The 13102-nt window shown below is 42.2% G+C and overlaps 1 protein-coding gene across 4 annotated transcripts in view; it reads left to right on the plus strand.

Moving 5' to 3' along the window:
* The window catches only part of LOC121278097 (4-galactosyl-N-acetylglucosaminide 3-alpha-L-fucosyltransferase 9-like), a 60918-nt gene extending 48692 nt beyond the window's left edge, over positions 1–12226 (plus strand). For all 4 annotated transcript variants that reach the window (XM_041188165.1, XM_041188163.1, XM_041188164.1 and 1 more), the window contains one exon: positions 10144–12226. In XM_041188165.1, coding sequence (XP_041044099.1) covers positions 10155–11204 — 1050 coding nt within the window. In that variant the 5' untranslated portion in view covers positions 10144–10154 and the 3' untranslated portion in view covers positions 11205–12226. The remainder of the gene's footprint in view (positions 1–10143) is intronic.
* Positions 12227–13102: the final 876 nt, after the last annotated feature.

The following is a 13102-nucleotide window of genomic DNA, read 5'->3' on the forward strand; positions in this document are numbered from 1 at the left end:
AAGGTGAAATTGTTCAGTGAGAGAAAAAGTTCAGCCATACAGAGGAGAGTAATGGTGGATGGGGATTGTTTGGGCCTCTGTTCAAGGAAGAAGCAGAGAGCCCTCAGACCATCCTGGTGGGGGATGGAGATGTAGACATCCATGGTGAAGAGGAGGCGGTTGGGGCCAGGGAACTAGAAATTGTTGATATGATGTAGGGCGTGAGAGGAATTGCGGATGTAGGTGGGAAGAGACTGGACAAGGGGAGAGAGAGTGGAGTCAAGATAGCAAGAAATGAGTTCCACGGAGCAGGAACAGGCTGATACAATCCGTCTGTCGGGACAGTCCTGTATGTGGATTTTCGGTAGGAGGTAGAAGCAGACTCTCCGAGGTTGGGAGACTCTGAGGTTGGAAGCTGTGGAGGGAAGATCGCCAGAGGAGATGAAGTCAGTGACAGTCCTGGAAACAATGGCTTGATGTTCAGTGGTGGAGTCATGGTCCAGGGGTAGGTAGGAGGAAGTGTCTGTGAGTTGACGCTCAGCCTCTGCGAGGTAGAGGTCTGTGCGCCAGACAACAACAGCACCACCCTTGTCAGCGGGTTTGATGACAAAGTCAGGGTTGGACCTGAGAGAACGGAGTGTGACAAGTTCAGAAGGAGACAGGTTAGAGTGGGTGAGAGGAGCAGAGAAATTGAGACGACTGATGTCACGCCGACAGTTCTCAATGAAAAGATCAAGAGCAGATAAAAATCCAGAGGGAGGGGTCCAGGTGAAGGAAGAATATTGGAGGTGGTAAAAGGATCCGTTGAACGGGGAGAGGACTCCTGCCCAAAGAAGGAAGCACGGAGACGAAGGCAGCTGAAGAAGAGTTCGGCATCGTGCTGAGCCCAAAATTCATTGAGGTGAGGGCGTAAGGTTGTGAAACTGAGACCTTTGCTGAGCACTGAGTGTTCAGCATCAGAGAGGGAAAGGTCAGAGGGTATGGTGAATACACGGCCGGGTCTGGGATTGGAAGATGGGATGGGGACAGAGGGACGGGCAGGGATGGAGGGTTCTGGATGGGCATTGGTGTCGATGAGTTGTTGGAGCTTGCGTTCCTTTGCATTTGAAAGAAAGAGACAAAGTTTCTTGTTGAGGTGCTGGATGAGACGAAGAATAAAATGAAACTGGGGGAAAGGACAGCTTAGAAATAGGGCGTGTCGGTGCTGCTGGAGGGAGAGGTCGAGTGTGTTCATATGGCGGCGCATGGCACTGAGTGGGGATCTCAGGATGCGACAAAAACAGCAGTCCTAAGAGCGTTGTATGTCCCGGAGATAGCTGTAATCCTGGGTGGATTCGAAACATGAGGGGTGGAACTTCAGTTGAAATCCACGTGGGGTAAGTAGGAGACGGAGACAGTAACTGAGGAATGAAATATGGCTGTGAAAGTGAGTTTTAATAAACACCTTGTAAAACACCAGGAGAGAAATGGAAAGCATTGAAGGTGAACAGAGCAAAAGAGACAGGCGGAAATCCTGTCGGAGAGAAGAATTTAGTCTACTGCATTCGCTGCTCCCAATGCTGTCTCCTCTACATTGGAGAGACCAAATGCAGACTGCGTGACTGCTTTGCAGAACACCTTCGGTCTGTCTGCAAGCATGACCCAGACCTCCCTGTTGCTTGCCATTTCAACACACCACCCTGCTCTCATGCCCACATGTCTGTCCTTGGCCTGCTGCAATGTTCCAGTGAAGCTCAACGCAAACTGGAGGAACAGCACCTCATCTTCCAACTGGGCACTTTACAGTCTTCTGGACTTAATATTGAGTTCAACAATTTTAGATCATGAACTCTCTCCTCCATCCCCACCCCCTTTCCGATCCCCTTTTTTCCAATAGTTTATAATTTTTTTACAAATATATTTTTATTTCCCCACCTATTTTTAAATTTATTTCGATCTATTGTTTCATCTCCACCTTTTAGCCCATTTTAATCCCTTCCCCCACCCCACCCCAACTTCTGCCATTAGCTTGTCCTGCTTGTGACCCTTGATGTCCCCATTAGCACATTCCTTAGATAATATCACCACCGTCAACACCCCTTTGTCCTTTTGTCGATGACATCTTTGGCAGTCTCTTCTTGGCCTCCACCTATCACTGGCCCCGTATCGAGCTCTACCTGTCCCAGCCCCCTCTACCAACTTATATTTCACCTCATTTCTATATTTCTTAGTTCTGATGAAGGGTCATAGGACTCAAAACGTCAACTGTATCCCTCTCCGCAGATGCTGTCAGACCCGCAGAGTTTTTCCAGGTATTTTTGTTTTTGTCCTAGATTTCCAGCATACGCAGTATTTTGCTTTTATTCCAGCAACTCAGGACTGGGCATCTATCAGGCGCTATGGGCCATCAGGGGCAGCAGAATTGTACACAATCTGTAACCTCATGGCCCGGTATATCCCCCCTCTCTACCCTTACCATCAAGCCAGGGGATCAACCCTGGTTCAATGAAGAGTGCAGGTGGGCATGCCAGGAGCAGCACCAGGCTCTTGTAGCCACAGTATTTATATTAAAAATGAGGTGTCAACATGGTGAAGTTATAACACAGGACTACATTGTGTGCCAAACAGCATAAGCAGCAAATGATAGACAAGGCTAAGTGATCCCACAACCAACGGATCAGATCTAAACTCTGCAGTCCTGCCACATCCAGTCGTGAATGATGGTGGACAATTAAACAACTCACTGGAGGAGTGAGCTCCACAAATATCCCCATCCTCAATGATGGAGAGCCCAGCACATCAGTGCAAAAGATAAGGCTGAAGCAATTGCTACAATCTTCATCCAGAAGTGCTGAGTGGATGATCCATCTCGGCCTCCTCCGGAGGTCCCCAGCATCACAGATGCCAGACTTCAGCCAAGTCGTTTCACTCCACATGATATCAGGAAATGACTGAAGGCACTGGATACTGCAAAGGCTATGGGCCCTGACAATGGTACTGAATATTTGCACTCCAGAACTCGCTGCACATCCAGCCAAGCTGTTCCAGTACAGCTACAACACTGGCATCTACCCAGCTATGTGGAAAATGGCTCAAGAATGTCCTGTACATAAAAAGCAGGACAAATCCAGCCCAGTCAATTACCGCCCCATCAGTCTACTCTCGATCATCTGTAAAGTAATGGAAGGAGTCATCAACAGTGCTGTCAAGCAGCACTTGCTTAGCAATAACCTGCTCACTGATACCCAGTTTGGGTTCCGCCAGGGTCACTCGGCTCCTAACCTCATTACAGCCTTGGTTCACACATGGGCAAAAGAACTGAACTCCCGAGGTGAGGTAAGAATGACTGCCCTTGACATCAAGGCAGTGTTTGACAGTGTTGCATCAAGGAACCTTAGCAAAACTGGAGTCAATGGGAATCAGGGTGAAAACTCTCCATTGGTTGGAGTCATACCTAACACAAAGGAAGATGGTTGTGGTTGTTGGAGGCCAGTCATCTCAGCTCCAGGACATCACTGCAGGAGTTCCTCAGGGTAGTGTCCTAGGCCCAACCATGTTCAGCTGCTTCATCAATGACTTTCCTTCCATCATAATGGGGATGTTTGTTGATGATTGCAGTATGTTCAGCACCATTCGAGACTTCTCAAATACTGAAGCAGTGGATGTCCAAATGCAGCAAGAACGGGACAATATCCAGGCTTGGGCTGACAAGAGGCAAGTAACATTCACGTCACACAAGTGTCAGGCAATGACCATCTCCAACAAGAGAGAATCCAACCATCACCTCTTGATGTTCAATGGCATTACCATCACTGAATCCCTCACTATGAATGTCCTGGGTGTTACCATTGACCAGAAACTGAACTGGAATAGCCATATAAATACTGTGGCTACAAGAGCAGGTCAGAGGCTAGGAATCGTGCGACAAGTAACTCACCTGCTGACTCCCGAAAGCCTGTCCGCCATCTACAAGGCACAAGTCATGAGTGTGATGGAATACTCCCCACTTGCCTGGATGAATGCAGCTCCCACAACACTCAAGAAGCTTGAAACCATCCAGGACAAAGCAGCCCACTTGATTGGCACCACATCCACAAACATTCGCTGTCATGAAGCTATTAATGTATATAATATTATTGGAAAATATTTTTCTTTTAAAATAGAGGTTTAATCTGTGGTTGTGTTTTAATTGGATTAAAGGCAGCTAGTCTGGGTGCTTTGACGTGTACTAGTTTTGAGATGTAAAAGAGGTAAAATACATTTGCATTTTTTGAAAAGGGCATTCAGAAGGTGAGTGAAATCTTGCACCTAGCTAGCAAAGACCAAGCAATATGATTGTTTTATTAATAAAATTGGTACTATGAAAGGGGTTTTATATTGTTAGAAGAGGGTGGTGTTATAATGGGAATTTACACTCAATGAGCCTAGGTATAAGGATAGCAGTTTTCCTGTATGCAGGGCAGACATAATGTATGATCAAAGTAGCTGTAAGCCTCCAACTGTCTCCACAGGAACAAAAGTGAAAGGAACCCTCATTTTGAATTTGTAAGGTGAAAATGCTTTGCATGGTGTCTGGTTAACTCTATGGGTTGCTCTTGCCTTATTGGAGATTGGTTGGGAATTTGTTATAAGTTATAATCGTAGTAATTTGCGGCCATATGTATATATTCAACTTGTGTAAGTTAATAAAATGTTTCATTTAGGTTAATATAAAACCTCTCGAGAACTGGTGGCATGAGTTCCTGAATTTAGAGTTGCATCTCAAACATAACACTTAAAATTATAGGTAATGACAGTTCAAAGTTTCCCTCCGGGATTTTTTTTAAATAACTCAGCTTTACCAAAAGGCTGTCTCATAACATTCACTCCCCCCACCATCGATGCACAGTAGCAGCAGTGTGTACCATCTACAAGATTCTCTGTAGGAATTCACCAAGGCTACTTCAACAGCACCTTCCAAACCCATGACCACTACCATCTAGAAGGACAAGGGCAGCAGATAGATGGGAACACCAACACCTGGAAGTTTCCTTCCAAGTCACGCACGATCCTGACTTGGAAATATATTGCCGTCCCTTCACTGTCGCTGGGTCAAAATCCTGGAACTCCCTTTCTAATAGCACGGTGGGTGTACCAAACCACATGGACTGCAGCAGTTCAAGAAGGCAGCTCACCACCGCCTTCTCCAGGGCAATTAGGGATGGGCAATAAATGCTGGCCCAGCCTGCGAAGCCCATATCCCATGACTGAATAATATTTTAAAAAATCTAGCCTACCCCCGATAGCCTCTCGCCCCCTTGTTAATCAAGAATCTATCTGGCTCTGCCTTAAAAATATTCAAAGGCTCTGCTTCCACTGCCTTTTGAGGAAGAGGGTTCCAAAGACTCACGACCCTCTGGGAGAAAATTTTTTCCTCATCTCTGTCTTAAATGAAAAACCCCTTATTTTTAAACAGTGATCCCTAGTTCTCGATTCTCCCACAAGAAGAAACATTCTCTCCACATCCACCCTGTCAAGACCCCTCAGGATCTTAAAGGTTTCAATTAAGTCGCCTCTTACTCTTCTAAATTCCAGTGGATACAAGCCTAACCTGTCCAGCCTTTCCTTATATGACAACCCGCCCATTCCTGGTATTAGTCTAGTAAACCTTCTCTGAAGTGCTTCTTATGCATTTACATTTTTCTATCAATAACACAGTACTCCAGATGTGGTCTGACCAATGCCCTGTATAACTGAAGCATAACCTCCCTACTTTTGTAACCAATTACCCTCACAATAAATGATAATATTCTGTTGGCTTTCCTAATTACCTGCTGCACCTACACACTAACCTTTTGTGATTCATGCACTAGGACACCCAGATCCCAATGAATCTCAGAGCTCTGCACTCTCTCACCATAAGCTCCCTTTTAACTCTTCCTGCAAAGATGAACAATTTCACATTTGCCTACATTATACTCCATTTGCCAGATCTTTAATCACTCACTTAACTTATCTATGTCACTCTGTAGCCTCCTTACATCCTCTTCACAATTTACTTTCCTACCTATCTTTATGTCATCAGCAAACTTAGCAACCATTCCCTCAGTCCTTTCATCCAAGTCATTTATATAAATTGTAAGAAGTTGAGGCCCCAGCACTGATCCCTATCGCACACCACTGATCTCATCCTGCCAACCAGAAAAAGACCAATTTATGCCAACTCTCTGCTTCCTGTTAGCTGACCAATCTTCTATCCATGCCAGTATGTTACCCCCTATACCATGAGCTTTTATCTTCTGTAATTTTTATTTTGATGTGACAATTTGTCAAATGCCATCTGGAAATCTAAATACTGTACATCCACCAGTTCCTCTTTATCCACAGCACATGTGACTCCTTCAAAGAACTCCAATAAATTGGTTAAACGTGATTTCCCTTTTACAAAACCATGTTGTCTGCCTGATTGCCTTGAAATTTTCTAAATTCCCTGTTATAACATCTTTAATAATAACTTCTAACATTTTCTCTATGACAGATGTTAGGCTAACTGGCCTCTAGTTTCCTTCTTTCTGCCTCCCTCTCTTTTGGAATAAAGGAGTTATATTTGCTATTTTCCAATTTAATGGAACTTTCCCCGATTCTAGGAAGTTTTGAAAAATTAAAACCAGTGAATCAACTAACTGACTAGTCACTTCTTTCAAGACCTTAGGGTGAAGTCCATCCGGATCTGGAGATTTGTCAGCCTGCAGCCCCAACAATTTGCTCAATACCACTTCCCTAGTGATTGTAATTTTCCTGAGTTTCTCCCCTCCTTCCATGTCCTGATTTATACCTATTTCCAGGATGTTACTTGTGTCCTCTATAGTAAAGACTGAAGCAAAATACTTGTTTAATTCATCCGCCATCTCCCTACTTTCCATTATCAGTTCCCTAGACGTACTTTCTATAGGACCAACACTCACTTTGTTAACTCTTTTCTAATTTAAATATGTAGAAACTCTTATACTTCTCACTAGCTTTCTCTCATACTTTAATTTTTCCCTCCTTATTAATCTTTTTGTCATTCATTGATGTTCTTTTTATTCTTCCAATCCTCTGACCTGCCACCCGTCTTTGTGTAATTATATGCTTTTTCTTTAAGTTTGATACTGTCTTTGACATTTTTAGTTAACCATGGATGGTGGGCCCTCCTCTTGGAATTTTTCTTTCTCATTGGAATGTATATATTCTGAAATATCCATTTAAATGTCTTCCACTGAGCTTCTATTGACATATCTCATAACCTCATTTGCCAGGTCACTATAGCTAGCTCCACTTTCATGCCCTCATAATTCTCCTTATTTACGTTTAAAATACTAGTTTTGGACGCACTCATTTCTCCCTCCAAATGAATGTAAAATTAAATCATATTATGGCTGTTTCTAACTAGGGGTGCCTTCACTAGGAGGTTATCAATTAATCATATCTCATTGCTCAATACCAGGTCTAGTTTAGCTTGCTCTCTTGTTGGCTCCAGAATATGATGTTCTAAGAAATTATCCCAAAAATATTCTATGAACTCTTCATCTACACTATCTTTGCCCATCTAATTTTTCCAGTCTTTCTGTAGATTAAAATCCCCATGATTGTTGCTGTATCTTTCCGGCAAGCTCCCACTATCTCTTTTATACTCTGTCCTAATGTGTACTTACAATTAGGAGGCCTGTACACCACTCCCACAAGTGACTTCTTGCCTTTATCATTCCTCTTCTCAACCCAAATCACTTCTACATCATGACTTCCTGAACTTAGGTCAACCCTCCCTAATGTGCTAATAATATCATTAACAGAGCAACCCCTCCACCTCTTCCTTACTTCCTGTCCTTCCTAAAAGTCACATACCCTTCAATATTCAGGTTGCAATCTATGTGATCCTGTAGCCATGATCTTGTAATGGCTATCAAATCACATTTATTTATATTTGCGTTATCAGTTCATTTGTTTTGCTTTGAAAGCTACATGCGTTTAGATACAGAGCCTTTAGTTTTGTCCTTTTATTATTATAGTAGCGTTTAGCCTCATCTGATTTACTCTTAGAATTGTACTCTCTGCCCCTTCCTGTCACAGTCTGTTTATCATTTCCCATATATTATACCTGTCTCTCTTGCCTTGTCACTACTCTCCGGTTTGCCACATCTTCCCAAATTTGAAACTTTGCCCCGACTATTCAGTTTAAAACCCTCTCTGCTTCTCTAGTTAGTCAGATCGTGAGGACACCAGCTCCAGCATGGTTCTTGTGTCCAGCTTCTCCTAGCACCTGCTTCCAACAACACTAAAACTGCTTTCTGTTTCTCCCTGTCTTTCTATGGATCGCCTGTTGCTAGGCAGCAGCACAGTTTTCCCTACTATGTTTTAACTTCCCTAAACCACTTCAAGAATCATAAAACCTCATTAAAATGCAGGGCTTCAGACTTGCTGGCTCTGTCTCACAGAGAAAAACTCTAAATGAAACTAGATCTAGCTTTCACCCTTTTAACCCCAAAATAACAAAATAAGTAAATTTAAACTTGTACTTAACGCTATAGCTTATTCCAAACATACAATAAACATATAACTTACTTAAAACTATTTCTATTTCCTAACAATTCTTAAAAGAAAATCTGTATAAGTGACTATAAAGTTGCCGGCTTGTTGAAAACTTCCCACCTACACCCCGCAGCTCCCAACCTCACCTACCAAGTACTACCGTGGCCCCTAAATATGCTCACTTAGATGTCAGCTGTGGTTCATAAGGTAGCAATTTTGCCTCTGCGTCAGAAGGTTGTGGGTTCAAAACCCACTTCAAAGACTTGAGCTCGAAGTCTAGGCTGACATGCTCAGTGCTACACTACTAGAAGTCCTTCAGAGGAGACATGCATCTGAGGCCCTATCTGCCACCTAGGGTGTGGAGTTCTTGTAATAATTCACTCTGGCAAGTTTATAGTTCCAGTCATTTACAACCCAACACACTAGATTGCTTTTATTGGGAAATGCAAAATCCGATGGAATTCTCTTTGACAGAAACCCATAAGGCACTTGGATAAATGAATCCCGTCAATACGTCAAGGTCAGGTTGAAGAGTTGGTTGAATCCAGTATTTTTTTGAGTGTTGGTGGGTGACTCCAGATTCATCCAAACCCATTTCTGAAAAGCCAGTTGAGCCAGGCTGGACATGTCGCTCCTTATGTCCCAGTGATGGATAAGGACTGAATGGGATTTACTGTACAGCCTCCTATCCGCAGTCAAATAACAGTCAAGGATGTTAAACTCAGATTCACAAGAATTGAGTTCAAATGTATTATCAAAAGGCCAAAGCCAAATGAGTACAATAGTGTCATTATTTGCAGGCATATAGAGGTTTTTTTGTACCTTATGGGTCTCTGTCAAAGAGAGTTCCATCGGATTTTGCATTTCCCAATAAAAGCAATCTAGGGTTGTGTAGGGTTGTAAGCAACTGGAACTATAAGCATGCCAGAGTGAAGTATTACTACGAACTCCTCCCTAAGGTGGCAGATAGGACCAAAGATACATGTCTCTTCTGAAGAACCTCCGGCAGTGTCGCCCTGAGCGTGTCAGCCTAGATTTCGAGTTCAAGTCTTTGGAGAAAGTTTTGGACCCACAACCTTCTGACTCAGAGGCAAAATTGCTACCTTATAAACCACATCTAAGCGAGCATATTTAAAGACCAGGGTAGTATTTGGTGTAAAAGATACTATAGCATTACTTTGAAGTATTTTTCCCAGTATCCTAACCAATATTTATCCCAAAACTACTCTCACTTAAAACAGTTCTTGGTCATCGTCACATTTCTGTGTTATGTGAAAATTTGCTACTGCATTTCCTACATAGCAACAGAAACTGCAATTCAAAAATACTTCGTTTGGAACATTCTGTGGTTGCAAAAAGGCACTATATAAATGCAAGTTTTTTTTTAATGTCTAACCAATGTTTGACTCCAACCCCATACCAATGATCTTAACTCTTAAGTAACCAATCAACTTGTTTAGCAAGCCACTTAACACAGCCAGGTTAAACAATAAATGTCAGCCTTGTTAGTGATGTCCATATCATGAGAATAAGCTAAATAAATAGTTGTATTAGGAAGTCGGTGGTCCTTTTTGCAGTTTCAATGGGCAAGGTGCTGTGGTCCGAGAATTTGAACATTTTGTATTTCTTCTATTACAGGGTCCACCGTGATGTCAGCACCTAATAAAAGGAACTTACGCATCCTGTTAATTTCCACCATCATTATGGTCTGTTTTTTAATATTTTCGATGCTGTATGTCAACCCATTTAACACCTGGATTTATGTTCCCATAGACACAAAAAACCTCTTTATGCCTGCAAAGAATGACACTATTGTACTCATTTGGTTTTGGCCTTTTGGTAATACATTTGAGCTCAATTCTTGTGAATCTGAGTTTGACATCCATGGCTGTTATTTGACTGTGAATAGGAGCCTGTACACCAAATCCCATGCTGTCCTTATCCATCACGGGGAGATAAGGAGTGACATGTCCAACCTGCCAACACAACCTCGACCAGCTTTTCAGAAATGGGTTTGGATGAATCTGGAGTCACCCACCAACACTCAAAAAAATACTGGAATCGACCAGCTCTTCAACCTGACCTTGACGTATCGGCGGGATTCAGATATCCAAGTGCCTTATGGGTCTCTGTCAAAGAAGAAAGTTCCATCAGATTTTATATTTCCCAATAAAAGCAATCTAGTGTGTTGGGTTGTAAGCAACTGGAACCGTAAGCTTGCCAGAGTGAAGTATTATTATGAACTCTACAAATACATTAAAATCGTCATTTATGGTCAATTCCTCTGGCAACGCCTGAGCGATAACAATTTGATTCCTACAATATCTAGGTGTAAGTTCTACCTTTCCTTTGAGAATTCAATACATGAAGATTACATAACTGAAAAGCTCTACAATCCTTTGCTTGCAGGCACCGTGCCTGTGGTCATGGGGCCATCGAGAAACAACTATGAAAATTACATTCCAGCCAATTCTTTCATTCATGTGGATGATTTCCACTCAGCTAAAGAGCTTGCGGGTTACCTGCAAATGCTAAATGATAATGAGGATTTGTACATGCACTACTTCAAATGGAGGAAATATTACACAGTGAGGCTGACTCGTTTCTGGGATGAACATGCATGTAATGTGTGTGAGAATGTAAAACAACATCAAGAACATAGATCATGTTCCAGTTTGGAGAAATGGTTTTGGGATTAAATTCAAAAATGTAGCTCCAGTAAATTTCAGTATCTATGGAATTCAATGGCCTTTTCCAACTAAAATAATTTATTGTTAATTTGAAAAAAACATTAAGTGGCAGAAATTTGTTTTGAGCAATGGTGCAAAATGGGAGATGTCAGGTCGACCGTCCAGTATGTACAATGTCTGATATTCAGTTTCATTGTAACCAATCCAATACCGCCTTTTTTGCAGCTGTGTCCTGAGGCTAATTTGTACCCCTAATTTTTTTGCTTAACTTGAAAAAGCATCTACAACCTTACATCCTCTCTAGTTTTGTGAGAATTCATCATGCCTTGGACACTTCAGTAGTGGATTTCTGAGCATCAAATTCTCATCCTAAATTGTCTTCCACTGCAAAATGCAATTGCTTTTCAAGCAGAATGTTTTTTTATCGCAAAGAGCCTTCACACTGTCTTTCCCCTGGCACTGCCACTTGTAGAATAATATTAGAAAAAAAATCTTTACTGGAAATTAAGAATAAAATGTTCCGAAACAAATTGAACAATTGACCTAATATTTTTAGTGCAGGAACATTATTCAATTTTTATCACATTTTAAAGAAAAGAGCTTTCAATGATTTAGAAGTACTGTAAATTTACATGCATCCATTTTGGGTAGAGTTGCAATGCTTTGTTTATTATTTATAATCTTACTTGACCCTCAAGTCATCACCATGTTGCTGCGATTACAAACAAAGTAAATGAACTGACTTGAAGACCCACCTTTAAAGCCTCAAACAGCAAGGTAATTCTGTGATTGATAGGGTCCATCCTGACTTTCTTCCTCTTTTTCACTTACTTGTTGCCCCTTTGACAACATCTTTACCTCTCCACTACCTCTGTCGTTCAACTGCTTGTCTGAAATCCAGATTGTTTATGGGTCAAAAAACTCTGTAGCATTTTAAAAGTAGACACTTTAGACAGCCTTTTTGATCAAGCCCCAGTTTCACAGTTATGTCTAACTTTGATATTATGTTGCATTGGATCTGTCGACTGCAGTTGAACACTTTCTCAATCAAAAATAACTGTTTATTCTATAACATATTTGAAGCTGTCTCTGCTTTATTTAGCAAGAATTTGATGTAAAAAGTTGATTAAAATTAAACGGTTTATTTTGATATCAGTTTTCTGATTTCTTTCCATTTTGAAAATATTCTTGAATCACATGTTTAGTGAGAATCTTGTTGCTAAAGGTCACCAACAAAAATTTTCATCTCACCTGTGTGACATTTGTGTTGTCTGTTTTACCCATTTTTCTAATAAGAACAGAAAATGCTGGAAACACTCAGCAGGTCTGGCAGCATCAGTGGAGAGAGAAACTGAAGGCAGAATTTTATATTGTGCTGGGTTCCCACCCTTAGTGTAAATTTTTGGGATAAGCCGTCCCCACTTAGTGAGTTGCTCCACAACTATTTAACGCTCAGCGGGACATTAATTGACTCAGAGTGAGACTTCCGCACCCACCAATGGCTGGCAGCTTTCTGGTTCCGACAGCACCACCGGGAGTAGTGGCCTTTGCTGGGATTGTAGCCAGTCTCCAACATTGGAGCCAGGTGGGGAGGTAAGTGGGGGGTGGGGAAGAGGGAGTTTCAGTGGGCCAGGTATTTGAGCCACCCTCTGGTTTGGCATTGTGGCTCAAATACTGATGGTACAGCAAACTGCTGCCAGGATACCAGACATTCACCTACATGATGTGCTGAGTATGGTCTCATACCAACTGCACATTCAGGTTGTGGAACCCTTTACGGTTGTTGTACATCACGAAATCTAGATGCAGCGCCCGCAAAGCCATGTGTATGCAGCTGGTGGCACCCTGCACCTTGCAGAAGCCCACTTTCCTGACAAAGCCCCACCCTTGCACCATCCCTGCTTCAC

The sequence above is a fragment of the Carcharodon carcharias genome, chromosome 5 (assembly GCF_017639515.1).
Source record: "Carcharodon carcharias isolate sCarCar2 chromosome 5, sCarCar2.pri, whole genome shotgun sequence".
In the NCBI taxonomy this organism is placed as follows: Eukaryota; Metazoa; Chordata; class Chondrichthyes; order Lamniformes; family Lamnidae; genus Carcharodon; species Carcharodon carcharias.